This window comes from Neltuma alba, unplaced genomic scaffold (genome assembly GCF_004799145.2).
Source record: "Neltuma alba isolate B1F8T4 unplaced genomic scaffold, ASM479914v2 tig00005782_pilon, whole genome shotgun sequence".
In the NCBI taxonomy this organism is placed as follows: domain Eukaryota; kingdom Viridiplantae; phylum Streptophyta; class Magnoliopsida; order Fabales; family Fabaceae; genus Neltuma; species Neltuma alba.
Genome location: NW_021634230.1, coordinates 1 through 19797, shown reverse-complemented (window position 1 = coordinate 19797; position 19797 = coordinate 1). Strand labels below are relative to the sequence as shown.

At 34.1% G+C, this 19797-nt stretch overlaps 3 protein-coding genes across 3 annotated transcripts; all 3 read right to left on the bottom strand.

Annotated features, from left to right (window-relative positions):
* Window position 1: 1 nt before the first annotated feature.
* Window positions 2-10668, bottom strand: LOC114748729 (receptor-like protein EIX2). Its single transcript, XM_028937183.1, has 3 exons — window positions 10658-10668; window positions 1633-2272; window positions 2-233 (listed from the first exon to the last, which is right to left on the bottom strand). The coding sequence occupies exons 2-3, from the start codon at window positions 2238-2240 to the stop codon at window positions 2-4; spliced, it is 840 nt and encodes a 279-aa protein (XP_028793016.1). The 5' UTR covers window positions 2241-2272; window positions 10658-10668.
* On the bottom strand, window positions 3304-4056 carry LOC114748728 (receptor-like protein EIX1). Its single transcript, XM_028937182.1, has one exon. It carries the CDS (start codon window positions 4054-4056, stop codon window positions 3304-3306), a length of 753 nt encoding a protein of 250 aa, XP_028793015.1.
* LOC114748727 (receptor-like protein EIX2) lies at window positions 8804-9190 on the bottom strand. Its single transcript, XM_028937181.1, has one exon. It carries the CDS (start codon window positions 9188-9190, stop codon window positions 8804-8806), a length of 387 nt encoding a protein of 128 aa, XP_028793014.1.
* Window positions 10669-19797: the final 9129 nt, after the last annotated feature.

Below are 19797 nucleotides of genomic sequence, written 5' to 3'. Positions count from 1 at the left end.
TCTAATTTGCGTCGTACTCGATCACTGTGTCATTGGTTTGGCCCTGCATCGACATTTGCTCTCTCATGTTCAAAGGGAGCGCGACGGGTGACGCTTTGACCCGAATGAAAATGGCAAACTGGGTCGGGTAGGATTCTTTCTTTTTCGGCCAAAGTCGGGTTAGGATTCTGGGATCAAGTTTCTTAGCAATTTTCCTCCTTGTTACATTACTTGCAATTTTTGTGAATGTATCCCTAAATTATTGTGCAAATTTTGGAAATTTGCGATGCATACGTTAAAATTAGTGAATTAACCTATAATTCATGAGAGAGCTAAATATTAATTTTCTAAATTAACTTTGGATAATCTAGTAAATTATATTTGGATAATTTGTATTTAATACTGTTTTTTTTTTTACTTTTTAAATTTTTCATTTTAATAGTCATACAATCTGATTGAAATGATGTGAACATTTGGGTTATCCTTTTAAAAAAAATTAAATTTAAACGTGCAAATAAATCCACAACTAAACAATAATCATTATACATATTTTTGTGAAATCTATTTATATATAATATAAAAACTACTGGAAATACTCTAATTTTATTGCAACTTACATATCTTAGATTTCATGATCTCAACGTAGTTTATTCATATATAATAACTTATAAACCCCACCTCGTTAATAGGAAGAAAAATTCTCCCTACCCTGTTTCTAAACAAAGCAATGAATGTTCAATATTTAAGCTCACCTGATTACAGTAACACGTATGCCAATGAGTTTGTGCTGAAAAGAATCATGAAGGATAGTTTTCACAATTATTATTACATATATCGTGAATTAATTTGAAGCTCAAAGCAATATCTCAATTAAAACACACAAGAAGCACATGTCGATATATTGACTCCGAAGAACCAGTGTCTGATTTTACAGTCCAATTATTTATTTATTTTGGAAACTAAACTAGTTGAACATAAAAGGCATGAACAATTATCGCAAACACTAGCTCGTTTACTTGCACAGCAGATGGATAAAACAAATGCCTTAATAGTTTAGTATTCATCGGGTGACGTGGAAGAACCTTACGGGGCAACCTTGTGAAGCAGCTAGCTACCCCATGTAAAGGACTGCAATATAGATAGATCAAAAGTAGAAGTAATTTGTTAGTCAACAAAGTCCAAGTGCAGAAAAATAGTGAACTAACGCAACACATAGTTCCAAAAAGGCAGAAAGTATATACATTTAACTTTCAGTATATATAAATCCCTATTTCTTGAATAGTTCTTTGCAAGAAAGCCCTTAACATTATCGATCGGTTTCCCTTGTGGTATAAGAAAAATATAGCACTTATTTATTGATCCGAAGAATCTTCAAAATATACTTTGAAAATATATACACTGCATTTACCTATTTTTAAGAGGCTAAAAACATTAGTTTTCTGTTTCTTCTCTAAACTGAAAAAAAAACTTTAGTTTTCAGAGTTTTTTCCCGTAAATAAAAACACCCATGTCTCTCCCAAAGACTCTATTTAAAATATGTTATAACGAAATTGTTAGTTTCCCTGCAGGAAAAAATACAAAATGATATATGAACACAAGAGAAATGGAAAACAAATACTAATTACGTACCTTCAAGTTGAACCTCTCCTCCACCTGCGCAGTCTGGCCACATTTATAGCAACGATCACGTACACTTTGTCATGTATGCCACTCATTAACCTAAAATAGGCATATCTGAAGGATTTGTTAAGAAATATTAAGCTGCAAATTCCCCAAAATCCTGTTCCAAATCCGATGGACGAGCTTATAAAGAAACCTCGACCGAAAATTTGTTCATCTTCTTTAGAATTCTCATCATTTGGATGATCTTGTGTTGGGCTTGTGGGACATTTTGGAAGGGGAGCACCACATAGATGAGCATTTCCCTCATAAGCAGAGGGATCAAAGCTTTGAAGTTGAGTGCCATGAGGAATTTCTCCGGACAAATTGTTGTGTGATAAATCCATCACACCAAGACGATCCACTTGTGAAAGTTCTGAAGGAATGTGTCCGGATAAGTGGTTCCTTGACAAATCAAGAAAGTCCAATGACTTCAGTTGTCCAATGGTGGCAGGGATTTGTCCACTGAGCATGTTTCTTGAAATGTTTAAGGCAACCAATTCAACAAGATCCATCAATTCACTTGGAATTTCTCCCATCAACATGTTGCAAGAGAGGTCGATGCTTTTAACTAATCTCAATATACTTTGGTATTTGGACATCTTACCTTTCCATACCAGTGTTGCAATGTCCTCTTTTGAGGAGGACCCATCAAGACCATGACTATGTGTATACATAGAATAACCATAAGATATTGTTTCAGCAAAATCTGTTTGATTCTTCAAAGTAGAAAGATGGTTAAGGCATTTTGGCAAACTTCCGGAAATATTGTTCATTGAAAGATCGAGGATCTGAAGTCGAGGGAGATTACAAATATTGAGTGGCAAGCTCCCAAAAAACATGTTGGATCTCAAAAGGAGGATGCTTAGCTTCTTAAGCCCATCTCCAATCCAGCGTGGTACTAATCCCGAAAAATCATTTCCAACAGCATCAAAAACCACTAGCTCCGTGCATTTATTCAAAGACAAAGGTATTTCACCCGAAAATTTATTGAATCCTAAACGTAAGGAATATATATTTATCAATGAACCCATTGATGTTGGAATTTTTCCGTATAGGCTATTGTTTTCAACATCAAAAAGGCTTAATGATTTAAAATATTTCCAACAATCTGGAAGCACTCCTGATAGTTGATTGTTTGAGAGATCTAAGATCACTAATTCCACAGTCTTGTTCGGACATAAGAAAGTACTAGCATCTGTGAATTTATTATTAGATAGAAACAGTGCCAAGGCTGTATGTGATAAATTTGATGGAATTGAGCCTTCGAACAAATTTGAGCTCAAATCCAGATTCACAGGAGAAAAAGCATTTCCGAGTTGAAAATCTCGTATTTCTCTAGTCATTTGGTTGTGTGAAAGGTCCACGGATTCAAATGACAAATCCCAAAACCAACTTGGCAACATACTAGAAATTTCAGCATTTGACATATCTAATGACAAACGTGACTTATGGTTTCGAAGCCAATGGGAAGCCAGGGCCCAACTTACATGATCTTAAATTAAGGTTGGCTAACTGAAAAGGGGGGATCCAATCAGGACTGATTTTAAATTCCAAGTTGTTAAGAGACAAGTCTAAGTATTCTAGTCGAGAGAGTCTTGAGAAATGAGTTTCAGTTATGACACCGTGCAAGAAATTAGTAGTAATGTCTAAACTCCATAGCTTTTACAATAATCCAATGCCATCATTTATAGTTCCGTTGAGTTGATTGTTGGAGAGATCTAATGTTTCCAAAAATGAGAACCGTGAGAAATTAGGTACTGACCCCGTAAACCGATTACAAGATAAAATTAAGGTCTGTAGTGATATGTTGGCACAATGGTCAAATGATGCAACGAAGTCATCTAATTGTCCACTCAAGGCATTGTTAGACAGATCCACCACTGTTAAGTTGCATAAAGCCAAGGATTTAGGTATGCCACCTTCAAGTTGGTTTACCGAAAGGTAAAGTTGTTGCAAGCGAGACAAATATCCCAAATTGAGAGGTATGTTTCCTTTCAAATTTGTGAGGCTGAGATCGAGAAATTGCAATCTCTTCAAAGAAAGAATGGAGTCTAGGAATTTAGTTGGAGGGTTTAAATTATTGCCGCTAAGGTCCAAATGATTCAAATGATGCAATTCAGCCAATGACGAAGAAATTGTACCTTCCAAATTGCGGGCATGAAGATGAAGTGCATCCACATGGCTCGTTCGGCTGTCACAGGAAACACCATGCCATTCACAACAATCTGTGTGGTTCTCTGAACTTCCCCAAGAAGAGAGGTAGCCATCGGGATCAACAAAGCCACGTTTGAGATAAAGAAGAGTGAGTCGTTCCTTGACTCTGCACTTGACAGTAGTGTTGCCAACTGCAAGTGCCCCGCAAGAATAATGCACCAAAAGCACAAGGCAAGCAACAAGAAACCTTATATCTACCATCCTTATGCTGTGGATACAAGGTTATGTAGTTTGCATGCAAATGTGTACGTAGGAGAACAAGCACCACAAAGGCCATGTATTTATAGGCAAGATTTTGTTGTCTTCATGATTTGAAATCGTTTACTACATCATATATATCATTTTAACTTAATAGCGGCGAAAAACAGAGGCAAAGTATTTGCTGGCCACCACGATAATTGACTTGTCTTTCCCTCTTGTCCACAGAGTGTCTAATATTAAACCGTGTGACAGACTTCCATTGACTTTTCTTCGTAAGTTTGAAATTTCCACAATTGGCTTTATTTATTAATATGACAGTTTTGATTGCATATGCTCTTATTTACGACAAAAAGAGAAAAATAAGAGTTAAAATATAATTTTGGGGGAAATCAACGAAGACATACACAAATTAAGTATATGCTATAAATGTAATTTTTGGATGTATATATGAATGATAATATTAATTATGAAATACTTGTAATGGCTTATTTTTAAAATTCTACAAAGAAAATTAGTAAAAGTTAAAATCATCATCAATATATATAAATTGTGAAATTAAATATATACTATACGTGTGAAAGGCTTCATGATTAAGGACTTTGAGTCTTGTCTCGACTTACGTGATACGCATTTATAAGTCTTTTTTTATTGCTATTCCAAACTTGCCCTTTGTATTATTGCATAGAAAATTTCCAAGCCGTTTCATTTTCTTCCATACTGTTTGTATCCACCGTGAGAGCGACACTTCATTCCAAAATTGAAAGAATAGGAATATATAAACTTTTATTTTTTTGCCAAAGAATATATGACTTTGAAATATTGGCGGACACAAGACTTCCAATGTGCAAGACAATGAATTTAAAATCCTATATATATTGATATTGGAGAGTGCAGTGATCCATTTTTATGTTTCATTTTTAAAAATAGCAAAGCTAAAGACTTTAAATTGTTAAAAATTTAAACTTCAACAGATATTATAGCTATATTTTTTAGAAACATTAGTTTTTCAAAATTTGTTGTGTGTTTTCTTTTTCTGGCAGTAACATTATTTTTTTACATGTAATAGCAAATTAAATTAGTCAAGGTCATGAGAGAGGCTTCAAAAACTTCTAAAATGAAAGAAGCGCTCAAAATTTGATTTGTAAACTTGAGTTTCGAACTAAACTTTACGTTTAGATTAAATTCCAATTCTAATATCTGACGAAAAAGGATTAAATTCTAATAATGTATAAAAAAAAAGTAGTGCGAGTCTATAAATATGTATAGGTAAATTCTTTTTTTTCATAAATTGTTTAGGATTTCACCCATGATCATATTTATTTGTTTCCATGCGTTCCAAGTTAATTTGGATTGAGCCCGGCATAGCTACAAAATGTGACAAAACTCTATCATCGAGTAGTTAAAAATCATTATCGCATGACTTTCCGGTGGACGAAAAACAATTTACTTGCTAATGTAAAGATTTGCATCAATTCATAACACATTATATAGGGAAAATTTGAAATTTGTTGTGAAATGTATTACTTCATCTAATTTTTAATGTAAAATTTATTAAATATAAAATCCCAATCTATTTTTTTTAAATTTTTTTTAACATATCCTTGTTAATTGCTCTATAAAATGAAAGGAGGTTACTAGTAATGAAGTAACAATCAAAAGGATATATTAAAAGATAAAAAAAATTTAACACACATTTATCACAAATAACTACTTATATAATTTTTTTTAATTTTAATATTTGTAAATTAATTATTTAGCTCCTATAGAGAGAAATTAGTTTATAGATCATGTAACTCATTATAAAATCTATATTATATATATAATAATATTGATAAAATAAAAATGCAATATAATGTTAGATATAACACTGCCTAATTGTTATGCTCGAACTCAATGAGTGATGAAGAACAAAGTATTTGAATTGGTGGGCAACATGAGAATTGATTTGTATTTCCCTCTTATCCCTGGACTATCCACACATATTAGACGGTGTGAGAGACTTTTTCTTAAGAAATTTCCACAATTGACTTCATTAATGATATTATAACAATTTTGGTTCCATATGTTCTTATTATAAGAGTTAAAAGCTAACTTTGGGAGAGATCAAAGAAAACATATGCAAAATTAGATGTATAGTTTAAATATATGCTTCCTCTATCTTTTATTATAAGATCCAATTTTTTGAATAGGTTTGTCTTTTTTTTTATAATATACTTTTTGAGTTTGTCTGAACATTTAATTTATTATTACCTATTTTATTCATAATTTAATGCATTTAATATATTCTCTTTCTTCATTTATCTCACTATTACTCTCTCACGTTTACCCATTTATATGTAGGGATATATTTGAAAAAAATTACATTTGCTACATATTAATTATTTTTAACTAATTTTAACTGTTTTCTTAAATTTCACAATTTAGTTAAAAGGATCTTATAATAAGGGACGGTGTAGTATAATTTTAGGATGGATGACTTATTATGAAATACTTGTGTGATGGCTGATTTTTATTGTTAATAAAATGAAATTTTAAAATCATCATTATGTATAAATTGCAAAATACTCTTCTTAGGAGGATTAAAGTAATTTTCTCTTTTGACATTGTCATACCGTGAGAAAGGCTTCATGATTCCTTTTCTTTCACGATGTTTGTATCTGTCATGACAGTGACACTTCATTCCAAAAGTGAAAGAATAATAATACAGACTTGGAAATATGAGTGGAGACGACATTTTCCAATCTACATGTTATTTTACAGTAAATTTAAAATCCTATTTTAATATATCGATATAGGAATAGAAAGGGCAGTGGTCCATTTTTACGTTTCATTATGGAAGAATTAGCTAGGCTAAATTTTTGTAACTTTGAACTTAAACAGATATTATAATTCTATTTTTTAAATAAATATTAAATTTTTTTAAAAAATTGTTTTTTCTTTATCGGGTACTTAGTCCCATTACTTTTTTTTACATGTAATTAGAAAATTAAAATAGTTGGTATCAGATGGACACAGGCTAAGAGGATTTCTTTTGTTGGCAAGCACAATTTAGCGAAAAGATAGTAGAGTTGCACAATTATTTATTTTCTCTCATTTGTTACATTCTCTTTTTTCAATCATATTTTCCCATGCATTATTTTTTATCATTTTCTTATTTATTATAAGAACATTTTTTTGGCCAAAAATTATAAGAACATATTAAGAAACAAAAATATATCTTTTATTTATTTATTATTTTTAACTAATTATTTGTTATATGTAAATTAGCTATTGAAAGTTTATACTCCTCCAATCTTTAATATAAGACTTATTTAACTAATTTGATTAGATTAAAGAAGTTAGGTAAGTTAGGTAAGTTAGTTAATTATAAGAAATGTGACATGTTTTTTCTAAAATAGCATAATCAACTTTCTTAATACCCCTCTTCCTCTTTTACTTAGTTAGGGTTAAAGGAGTATCCATAAGGGTAATTTAGAGAAACTTGAAAAATATGAGAAATGGGTCTTATATTTAGAACCAAAACTAACTCAATAATTAGGTTCTATATTAAGAGTTGGAGGAGTAATACAGGTTCTCTTTAATCGAAAGATTTATTATCTAAATTAAGTTGATCATGGTTAGAGAAGGCAGCAAAACTCTACCACCAAATATTTAATATTGTTGCATTCACAGGACTCCAACTTGATGGAAATCTTTGGTTATGTTGATACAGCTCAGATACGTATACTCTCATTTAAAAAAAAAAAAAGGGAGAATCATGGCACACCAGTTTCTTCAAGATGTTTTTGAAAAGGAGACTGGACCTTTTGATTATACTTTTGAGTATATTTCCATGGCGGCGTTCGTTCTCGGTTTGCCTAACATACCGAGTCTTCTTGAAGTCTTGGGCCTTTTTTGGGCCATCATTTCTTTTTTTGGAAAAAAGATTTCTCCAATGATCAGAGTTTTGAAAGTGAAAAACGGTCTGTCAACTATACAGAATTACTTGGCGCAAAAAAAACAAAAAACCAGAATTACACGCTTAATTGTAATTTTCATATTATAAATTCACTGAAGAAAATTATTTTCCTTGCAATTTGGCCAACGTAAATTTAATTAATTAATTAATTTTTTTTTGACATATAAAGAGAGGCCAGAGAATCAGAGTTAAAGATGGCTCGATAAGGCTTATGAATGAGTGGATGATTTCTATTAAGCTAGAGTCTGACCCGAAAAAAAGACAGAACCCAACTGATGAACAATATGATCATTATCACAGAAGCTAGCTTGGTCTAACAAATCACAATATAGAACTGTTACAATTATTAAATGAAAAGCCTCTCCCCTATCAATCGTTTTCTTATAATAAATCAAACATGTATACCTTCTCTTTTCCCATATAGTATCCAAGTAAAGCCAAAAGGACAACAGGAAATGGCATTTATGTGTAATCTGATTTCATGATGAGGTTGAAAGAAGCATATCAGGCAGCGATGGGCAGCAGGTCCTCTTCATTCCTTGCAACAAACTACGATATTTAAATAACAAATTAAAGGTTGCTCAACTTTGTCATTAGCTAATTAACAGAGTTTAAGATATGAAACAAATGAATAAATAAACACATTCGCTTAATTACTTGAGGATAATATATATTCTAAAAGTTTTCACAAGAATCTCAGAAGATGCATGCTGTGAGTAGTTGGGCAACAAATTTATAAATGCAAACATCAGTTTATTTTCGAAAGATAGAGACAAATGTTGATTCCCTTTACGTTGGAGCTGATCCAATCCATCTACGCAATTTAGCCGTGTTTATGACTACAATCACGTACAATTTTTCATAAGCCTCACTCCAGAACTTGAAGTAGGCATGCCTCCATGATTTCTTCAAAACCAACGAGCAGCAAACTGCCCAAAATCCAGATATAAACCCCATTGCCAAGCTAATATAGAGCACTAATTGGCTGAAAAATTGACCATCGTCTTCAAGATCACATCCATCATTTTCATGATCATCTCTAGCTCGGTTAGTTGGACATCTAAGGAGGGGAAGTCCATAGAGATCAAGATTTACCGCATAAGCAGACGCATCAAAGCTTTGAAGTTGAGTTCCGTGTGGAATTTCTCTAGATAGTTTACTAAATGGTGAGTCCATTACACTAGGGCGATCTACATGTGCAAATTCAGATGGAATTCTTCCAAAAGATCTCTTGATAGATCAAGTGAGTCCAATGATTCCAACTATCAGCCAAAAAATAGAATATAAAATGTGTAGAAAATTACAATCTAGTTCTTATTTTAATCTTACGTCCAGAGGTATAAACGGTGCTCTTATATAGAGCTTAAACTGAGAGACTCAAGATGACACGTAAGCAAGTTGGTTTGACTATTTGACCAGACTTGCAACTAAACTATAACAAACTCTGAACTATATTCTAACATTCCCCCTGCTTAGGATAAAAGGAAAGTATTTAACACTCATGATTATCCTCATCATCAGGAAAAAGACAAGAATCCTCTAGGTAGTCAGCATTGAGTTTGCCCCTGTAGTAGAAAAATAGAGCAATTGATTGCATTTTGGTCAAAGCATCAGCAACTTGATCGAAAGAAGGAACATAGCCCACTTGTACTGAGCCAGAAGCCACTTTTTCCCTGATGAAATGAAGGTCCAACTCAAAATGCTTTGACTTGTGCAATACAGGGTTAGCTGACAATGCAACAGCTCTTGAATTGTCACACCAAATAGGAGGTGGGTCAACAACTGTGATCTTCATCTCCTTCAACAGTGCCATAATCCATATCACATCAGCTACTGCATCAGCAACGCTTCAGTATTCTGCTTCTGTAGCTGATCAAGCACCAACTTGCTACTTGTGTGAGGTCCATGTGATGGGATCTGGCCCAAGTACAGAACCCACTAGTTGATCATCAATCAAAATGAATTCCCCCATGATCTGCGTCAGCAAAAGTTTGAACACAGAAATGAAGTGTTGGTTTAATAAGAAGACCATATGTGCTAGTACCCTTGAGATAACACAACAACCTTTCAATGTAATTCCATTGCTTTGCAGTAGGCTCATGCATGAATTGACTAAGTTTATTAACTGTAAAGGCTATATCAGGATGAGTGTAACACATATATTACAGTGTGCTTAGAACACTATGATATAAAGAAGAATTGGAAAAAATTTTACTATCACCAACACGTAGATGAACATTTGCAACCATAGGTGTTGCATAAGGAGTAGTGAGGAGTAAATTAGTCTTCTGCAAAAGTTGCTCAATGTATTTCCGTTGAGTGAGTAGTAATCCTGAGGGAGTTTTAGTAACTCAATACCAAGGAAAAATGAAAGTTCTCCTAGGTCCTTTAGAGAAAACATAGCACTCATATTGTTAATAAGCTTCTGAACAGTAACTTCACAACTGCCAGTAATCATGAGATCATCAACATAGGCCAAAAGATAGGTTATATTTGAACCCTCTTTATGAATAAAGAGATAAGAATCAGCCTTAGATGCGCAAAAACCAAGTGAACTTAGTGCTTGTGCAAGTTTTGTAAACCAAGCACGTGGTGCTTGTTTAAGGCCATAAATAGCCTTATTTAATTTGCAGACAAGGATACACTCATTAGAGTTTGGCTTGACAAAACCAGGTGGCTACTCCATATACACTTCCTCTTTTGAATCACCATTCAAAAAAGCATTGTTAAAATCAACTTGATGCAATTTCCACCCATTTGTGACAGCAACAGTAAGGACAATGTGCACAATGATAGCTTTTACTACAAGGCTGAAAATATCTGTATAATTAGTTCTTGCCTATTGAACATATCCTTTTGCTACTAGTCTACCCTCATATCTAGCTGGTGTACCATCAGCATTTAATTTGGTTTTAAACAACCACTTGCATCCAATAGCTCTTTGTCCAGGAGGCAAAGGTAAAACCTCCCAAGTTTGAAATGTTAACAGAGCATTGTATTCATCTTCAGTTGCTTGTTTCCAATGAGGAAAAGTAAAAGCCTCCTCAATAGTAGTTGGAACAAAATTATCTGTAATAGCCAAGAATACTTTTGGTTTAAAAACTCCAGCTTTCCCTCTAGTAATCATAGAATGGGTGTTATTGGGTAGATAATCAAGGGGAGGTGGATGAGGTTAGTCTATAGCTACAGCAGGTATGGGATTTTCGGGGTTGCAAGGTGAGGATGATGATGGGTCAAATGAAGTGGTAGGTAAAGTAGGCATAGGTGAAGGTGAATTACAGGGAGAGAAAGATGTAGTGTTTGAGTTGGTAGAAGCTATGTGGGAAGGTGAGATAGAAGGAGAAGATATAGAAGTTATAGAGATTTTAGAGGGAGAAGTGATAGGGCAGAAAGAGGAAAAACTTGCGTCTACTCTATTACTCTGAGCAAGTTGTCTGACATTGGCTTGAGAGATTTTAGGAAACACCAATTCGTTGAACTTCATGTGTCGTGAGACAAAGATGCGACCAGTCTAAATATCAAGGCAATTATACCCTTTGTGCTGTGAACTGTATCCCAAAAATATACATTGTGCTGATCTGAATTTAAGTTTGTGCTTATTGTAAGGGCGAATAAGTGGAAAGCATTCACAACCAAATACCTTGAGAATAGAGTAGTCTGGTTTAACACCATAAAGCTTCTCAAAGGGTGTAAGTCCTTTTAGTGCAATAGAGGGAAGTCTATTCAGTAAAAATACTGTAGTGCAAAATGTATCACTCCAATAAAATAGTGGCAATGCAGCATGAGCTAGAAACGATAGGCAAGTTTCAACAATCAAGCGATGGCAACGTTCAACTTGTCCATTCTGCTTAGAGGTATATGGACACATAAATCTCTGTTCAATCCCACATTCTGTAACAAATTTCTTGAAACTTAAAAACTCTCCCCCATTGTCTGACTGGATAACCTTGATTTTTGCACTAAGATAATTTTCAACCAAGGTTTTAAAGTCTTTAAATTTCTGCAATGCATCAGGTTTTTTGTATAAAGGGTAAACCCATGTAAATCTACTAAAAGCATCCACAAATGCTATATAATATGAGTAACCATGGGAAGGAACAGGGCAGGTCCCTACAAGTCTATTGATATTAACTGCAAAGGCCTATTGTATATTGGAAGGAGAAAAAGGAAGCTTATGAGCTTTTCCAAATTGGCATGCCTTACAAAGAGGTAATACAACAAAATTACAAAATGAAATTACAGCATTACATAAGATAGACTTAACAATATCAAATGCAGGATGGCCAAGCCTCTGGTGCCACAAACTAAGAGTATTTGAAGTAGATACATGATAACAAGCTGGAGCATGGTGAGCTAAAGTATGTGATTGAGAAGATACATGTGTTGCTCCCAAGCTGTACATACGGTTGGTTTCAATACCATCCATGAATATCCTTCTTATCCTCAAATCCTTCACAAACAAGCATGGGGGAAAAATTCAATTGAAACGCCATTTTCTTAAGCAGTCTAAGCTATAGATAACAAGTTCTTACGCATTGCAAGAACACATAATACATTATTCATATTTGTTTAAGATTGTGGAGATGAAAGTTTGATATTACCAATATGAGTAATATCTAATCCTGTGCCATTTCCTACCATAACCTTACCATTTCTACCTGAAGTAGGTTGTTCTAGATAGGAAGGTGTATTAGCAACATGTTGTGTGGCACCCGAATCAACATACTAGCCATCATCTAAAACAAGAGCTGGTGTAGCAATAAAAGCTTGAGGTTTAGTAGGGGGAGTAGATTTAGCAGATGACTGAGTGGCAGTCAGAGGTGCAGAGGTGTTATTTGGCATAATAGAAGTGGCACCACCAGATAATTAGGAACCGTAGGATAGAGAGTAGCATCATATCCATAATATCCATAGTTAGCATAATATGCATTTTGAGTGTTGCCATAAGAAGTAGACCAGGAAAAATCATACCTATAGTAGCAATGATCAGCCATATGCCCAGTGCGATGGCAAATCTGGCACAACACTTGAAACTGAGGGAAACCACGTCCCCTGCCACAACCTCGGCCAGCCACCGGATTGAAAGGAGGACATGGAGGTCCTCGGCCGCCATTGTTCTGTGATGTGTATGGTGCTTGAGACTGATACACTTGCGGGTTGTCATTAGCATAATACTCCCAAGGTAGATGAGTAGCATAATTTGCGTGAGCAATTGTGTTCTTTAAGAATGCCTTTTGTCTCACCTTAGAGTTTAAGAGCATGGTATGAAAGTGTCCAAGTCAAAACGACTTGGTGAAGTATTGATCACAGCAATCATTGGTTCGAACTCAGCAGAGAGACCATTAAGAATGTGTGAAATCTGAGATGCTTCAGGAACCGACTCACCAAGCATAGCTAAATGATCGTATGTGGATTTGACTATAGATAGGTAATCACACATAAGCACCTCTCCTTTCTTTTGATTTGACAGTAAATTCTTATAATAAAGAATTTTAGAGGCTGATTTATTTGAATAAAGACGATTGAGTTTTGACCAGATTTGTGACGACATCTCAAGACCAACTAGCTCTGCTAGTATGGATGAACTAACTGATGAAAGAAGCCAGGACGCCAGAGCTGAATCAAGAGCTGCGTAAGTATCGTATTCTGGATTGGCAACTTTAGATCCAGAATTATCCTTAACAGTCAGTGGTGGAACACAAACGGCACCGGTGAGATAGTCGCGTAGTCGATGTTGCTTAACCATAAACGCGACTTGCTGCTTCCATAACAAATAATTGGACTCATCAAGCTTCACGGTGCTCTTCTTATTAATGAAGCTCAAAATCAATGATGCCAAGAAAGTAAGATGGGCCATTTCTGTATTAGAACCAACCATCATTTTGTTGTGCGATCAATCCAGGACTTGGAGATCACTCAATAATGATGAGAATGATTATGACTTTGTGGCAATACGAGTACCAATGACGGTGGTTCTGATACCAAGCCAAAAAACAGAATATAAAATGTGTAGAAAATTGCAATCTGGTTCTTATTTTAATCTTACGTCTAGAGGTACAAACGGTGCTCTTATATAGAGCTGAAACTTACAGACTCAAGATGACATGTAAGCAAGTTGGTTTGACTATATGACCAGACTTACAACTAAAGTATAACAAACTCTGAACTGTATTCTAACACTATCCAATGCTTGGAGGGATTTTTCCATTAATCTTGTTTCTTGACAAGTTTAAGGAAACCAATCTAATGAGATCCATCATTTCGCTTAGAATTTTTGCAGTTAACGTGTTGCTGGAGAGATCAATACTCTTCACTAGTCCCAAGATAGTTTGATATGCAGCTTCTTCACCTTTCCACACCAGTGATACGCTATCTTCAAGTAAATAATTGACTAAAAACACAAACACTATCACTACTCCTTTAAGACCACAGAGTTCATTATCTAAAACCGAATAACTTATATCTACATCATAGTTTGTTTTATTAGCCAAAGCAGAAAGATTGCTAAGGCATTTGGGTATACTTCCTGAGATGTTGTTCATGGAGAGATCAAGAATTTGAACTTGAGAAAGATGGAAAATATTGAAGGGCAAGCTCCCAGCAAACATAGTGGACCTTAGAATAAGTACATGCAACAATCTCAGTGCATCTCCAATCCAACTTGGAAATAATCCAGAGAAATTGTTTTCGGCAGCATCAAATGTTTAAAGCAAAGTGCAGTTTTTCAAAGTGGATGCTATTTCACCTGCAAGTTTGTTGTTTGCATAATGAAATTCTCGAATTTATCTCAGGGTACCCAGTGAATCAGGAATCTCTCCGAAGAATCTATTATTTGTGACACTGAAGAAGATCAAGCATTCAAAATATTTTCAGCAATCAGGAAGGGCTCCAGACAATTGAAGTCATTTATGATCCCAAATAACCATGTAATCACCAAGGAAAGTTTTACTTAATAACTCCAATTGCCAGAATCAAAACAATCATTGAGAAAACAGTAGATTATTAAAAGTGTCAGTGTGTATCATCTTTTTTTTTTAAAAAAATAATTTTATGTTTCAGAAGACCTTACCTTTTTTTTTTCCAGCTATATCTTGAGGATTTTAAGTTTTCAACTCTGACCACAATATTATCAACATCTGATCCTATCTTAAATTTAGTTATGCATCATCAATGTGCACGTGTGTTTGGTCTTGGAAAAGAACCTTGATGTCCTTCCTTCGTTTGATCGCAAGGTTCATATATAAATTGTTACAGGTATCTAACCCAAAAAAAAAAATTGTTGCAGGTAGAAGACACCACAAGAAAAGAAGTTAATGGCAACCAAAAGATACTGAGACATGTTGTATCCATAAATCTAAAGCTATCAAATGGCACATCATTTGTTTCAATTTTTCTCTTCTCATAGACTGTCCCAAAAGTTTCCCACAATCAAAATTTCTTATTATATTCATATAGTATAGTATTATGTCTCATTTTAACTTCCTAATAACTCTTTCTTATCTTAACAAAGTAAAAGATTTCAAATAAATAAATAAAAAGATAAGTACCATGAATTTAAAGCATGGCGTGAAGTTGGAAGTTGGAATCCTGTGACGACCAAGCAGGAGTGTCCTTTTTGGGTTGAGATGAAGCAGCCTCAAGTGTGTTGAAAAATTCTTCAGGGAGAGAAGGAGGTTGATGGTAAGGAACATGCTTGGGAATTGACGCATCATTCTCAACAACTTCACATTCATAATCATCTGGGACACCTCATGGATTCCACTCTGCATACACACATTAAATCCCATGTTTTACATTATTTCTAAAAGTGGATTCACATTATTCCAATCGAGACAGCAAAAATCGTACCAATTCATCAATGTAAAGACCTTAGCCGTGCAAGACATATAATGGCCAGAATGATTTTATTTTAATGAGCAAAGATATTATTTGAAGATAAATGATGTCCACCAAGTTGTCTGGTAACTCATCTTTACATACGATTACGTTAGGCCCCATATTATAGTTACAGGTGTGGGCTGAGGTTAAAAGGAGTTTCTGCATGTTCATATTAATTGGGAGACGTGAGAGCCTTGGAGAGGGCTGCGATGAGAAACAGGGAAGGGAATGAACTAAGGCAGCTACTGCAACAGCTAGAGAGGATTTTTGAAGAAGCTTCAGCTGGGAGGTTGCTGACTCTTCGATTGCCGTGAAACTCTTCTGTTTTTTCTCCAATTTTCATCCACTGTCATCTGTGAGTTCTGGTATGTGAGGTCGAATTATAGGGAATTACCAACTCACCCGACAGATAACCAAGAAATGCCAATGATACACTAAAGCATAACCTACATCTATTATCAGGGAAATTATTTTCTTTTTATCAGTCATCTATATATATCACATATTCTTATCAAATGAAGTATGAGCAAAATCTTCGGAAGAATATTTGATCTGTTTCACATTGACACTTGTGGATGTATTTCCGCTTGATAAGATTATCAGAATTCAAGTCTTTCAATCAGAGCTTTATTTGGCACTGGCATATATAATACCTAGTTTGAGAGAACTAGTACGTGGTTCAAGAACAAGAGTGCAAAGAGGAAGTCAAAATTCATGCTGAATACTAAGGTTTTTTAATGTTGTAACTTAACTGTGCACTTCGTAGAGCAAATAAAAATGGAATATCTATATTCTTGACCTATTTTAGTACTTTTCACATCATTTTTGGATTGAAAAGCAATAGCAGTCTCACTAGACAAAGCAAAGCCTCTACCAACCATGAAACGAAATGGTTTCTAATGCAGATAAACAGTGAAACAATTCCATGCTACACAATGGTTCACAAATGGAAATAAATGCAAAGAAGAAATTCAGACAAAAGCTTCCTTTCATACTTCACTAAATATATTAGACAATCAGCAAGAGACTGATTCTTGTGTCCTCTAAAATTCTCACCAACGAAATAATTATTACACGGATAACAATGCCGAAAAATTAGCTAATTATTCTATGTTGAGTAAAATTTTCCACAATTTCCCTTCCTCACCAAAAGTAATTTTCTTGCCAATATTCATCAACACTAATCATTATCATCAATCCCAATAGCAGAAAGAAAAAGGGTTTTGCTGATGAGTGTGAGCTTCCTGAGCCTCTTCGATGAGCTCCTCGAGCTGGCCATAGCCAAGGCGCCTCTTGATCATTTCCCAATCCTCCTCTTCCTCGCAAACATTGAGCCTCTACCTTGTAAAGCTTTCTACGGTCTTACGGTAGCCTTCATCCTCAGGGACGGTCTAGACCGCCTTCAAGGTTTTAGGTTATGTTTGGTATGGAGTATTGAAAATGAGAGATAAGGATTGAGAATGGGGTTAAAAATATATGTTAAAAGGATGCTTAGCATGGGAAATAGGATTAGGCAATCCCATATAGATAGGATTGGAGAATACCATCTCCCCTTTTGGTATTCTCCAATCCCACATATCACTACTAGAAAAAAGACTTTTAACATCACCTGTGACAACCGCTCTTTCAAAACCATTTTAGATTAAATCCAACAATTTATTTGAATGATTAACCATGATAGAAAAGAAGAAAACTTAAAATTTTAAAATCGCTATCATGGTTAAAAGAAATAAACTTATAATAAGAGTAACATTGATCGTTACCTTGGGCCTTGGACTTCCAAAGTCCAGAAATATCATCCAACCATTAGCCCAAACCAAACTGATATTTTCAAACATACGAACTGATAAATCATTTTAATATAAATCATAGAGCCCATTAGTGAAAAATCAACACTATCAAATCAGTGTAATACGCAAAGTCTAAAATGTCTCGGACCTCCTCACGGCCCTATCATACCAGATAGTAGTAATTAAAAGTATTATTTTACATCATGATAGTAGATGAGCCCTATGTGGCAATATATAACAAGTCAACACATAGAACAAAAGCAGGGAGGCTATACAAGCTATAACAGCACACTATGCCTCCGGAGCCTTCCCTGATGGGCCACCACCTGAACTATCGCCTGAAAATGTTAAACCACGGGGTGAGACAAATGCCTCAGTAACCAACTTTCCAACTCATCATACATACTAACATGTGCTCGTGAGGTGTCAAGTGGGACAGTTATAAATTCTCGAGAACTATAGATATATCCATAGAAATATAATTTCAATCATCCAAACCCTCACTATGGGGACCAACACACAAGCCACATAAGTCTATCCCTCACTCTGGGGGATCAATCAACCATATGGGCCTATCCCTCACTTTGGGGGATGAATAAGAAGCCACAAAGGCCTATCCCTCACTATGGGGGACGAAAGAAGAAGCCAACCAATGTGCACCAATGGCGGCCTTACCACGTGGTAGGATAGGACTCAATTCCAAAATCCAAATAACAACCAATCATTCACAATATAATAAAAATGTCTCAATCTTTTCTCAGTATAATCCATAAGATATAAATCATATATCTTTTCCAAACTTCTCAATCACCATTCCAAAAATCCCACAAGACAATTTTCATAGCTCAAAAGATATAACATACCTACTCAAGTTCCAAATATCAAATATTATTCTAAAAATAGCAAAATACTCACAAACAACATATTAGCACATATAACAAGTGGAAAGTGGTTACCTCTCGCCAAAGCAATACTAAGGATTACCACAAGGTCAATCCTTGCTCAACCAATAATTAATCTACACAATTAATATAACCACATATTAATATAAACTAATTAATTAATTAATTAAACTTCTCTATATTATTTAAATTTTTACTCTAAATTCCCACAACTCTCATAACCCAAAAATTATTAAGTATTTTAGCAACAATTTAAAATTTCTAACAACCCCAAATTATTTATTTACCACCTCCAAATTATTTACCTTAATAAAAAGGATTTTCAACAATTTCTAAATATAAATTATTATATTATAAACTCTAAAAATCCTCATTTAAGTTTAAACCTCAAAATCAAACTATCAAAAATTCAATAATATTTCAAATATTTATAAATAAATAATCTAATCAAACTTTAATGGTATAACTACCATATATATTTCCATAAATAATAAACTTTTTAGCTACAATAATTATTTTAAAACCTCCAGTCACCCAATAAATAAAAATAAACCGATTAAAATCTTAATAATATGTTAAACACCTCAATAAATTATTCAACTTAATTTTAACGGTAAAATATGATATAAATCATATATCACATATTTTTCAACTAGAAAAATCCATTTAAGCACTAAAACCAACAAATGGACCAATCCAAACCGATTAAAATCTCAATAATATATCAAACAATCCAAATAAATATTTAACTTAAATTTAATCGGTAAAAATATGGTATATCTCATACATAACAGATTTTCCACTAAATAATTAATTTAAATACTAAAACTAGCAAATAGAGAAATCTAAACCGATTAAATTAACAACTTATTTATTTCTAATTTCTATAGTCATCTTTTGTCAAAACTCAATACTTATATCATATATAAGTCTCAAAATTTCTCTAATCACTAGGGTAATACTACTATTTTGAAGCATAAAATATATATGAAATATTTATGAAGAAAGTTTGATGAAAAGAAATAGTTTCATGTACCTAAAATATCTGTAAAGCTTGCCCTCTGCTTCACGGTATGCTTCTATCTCTCACACACACTTCGGCCCTCTCTTTCTCTCTTTTCTTCTTCTCTTTCTCTCTTTCTTCTTGTTTGCCGTGGGGGGGAAATGAATTGTGGGGGGGTATTTAACACCCCCACACAATTATTGGGGAGGG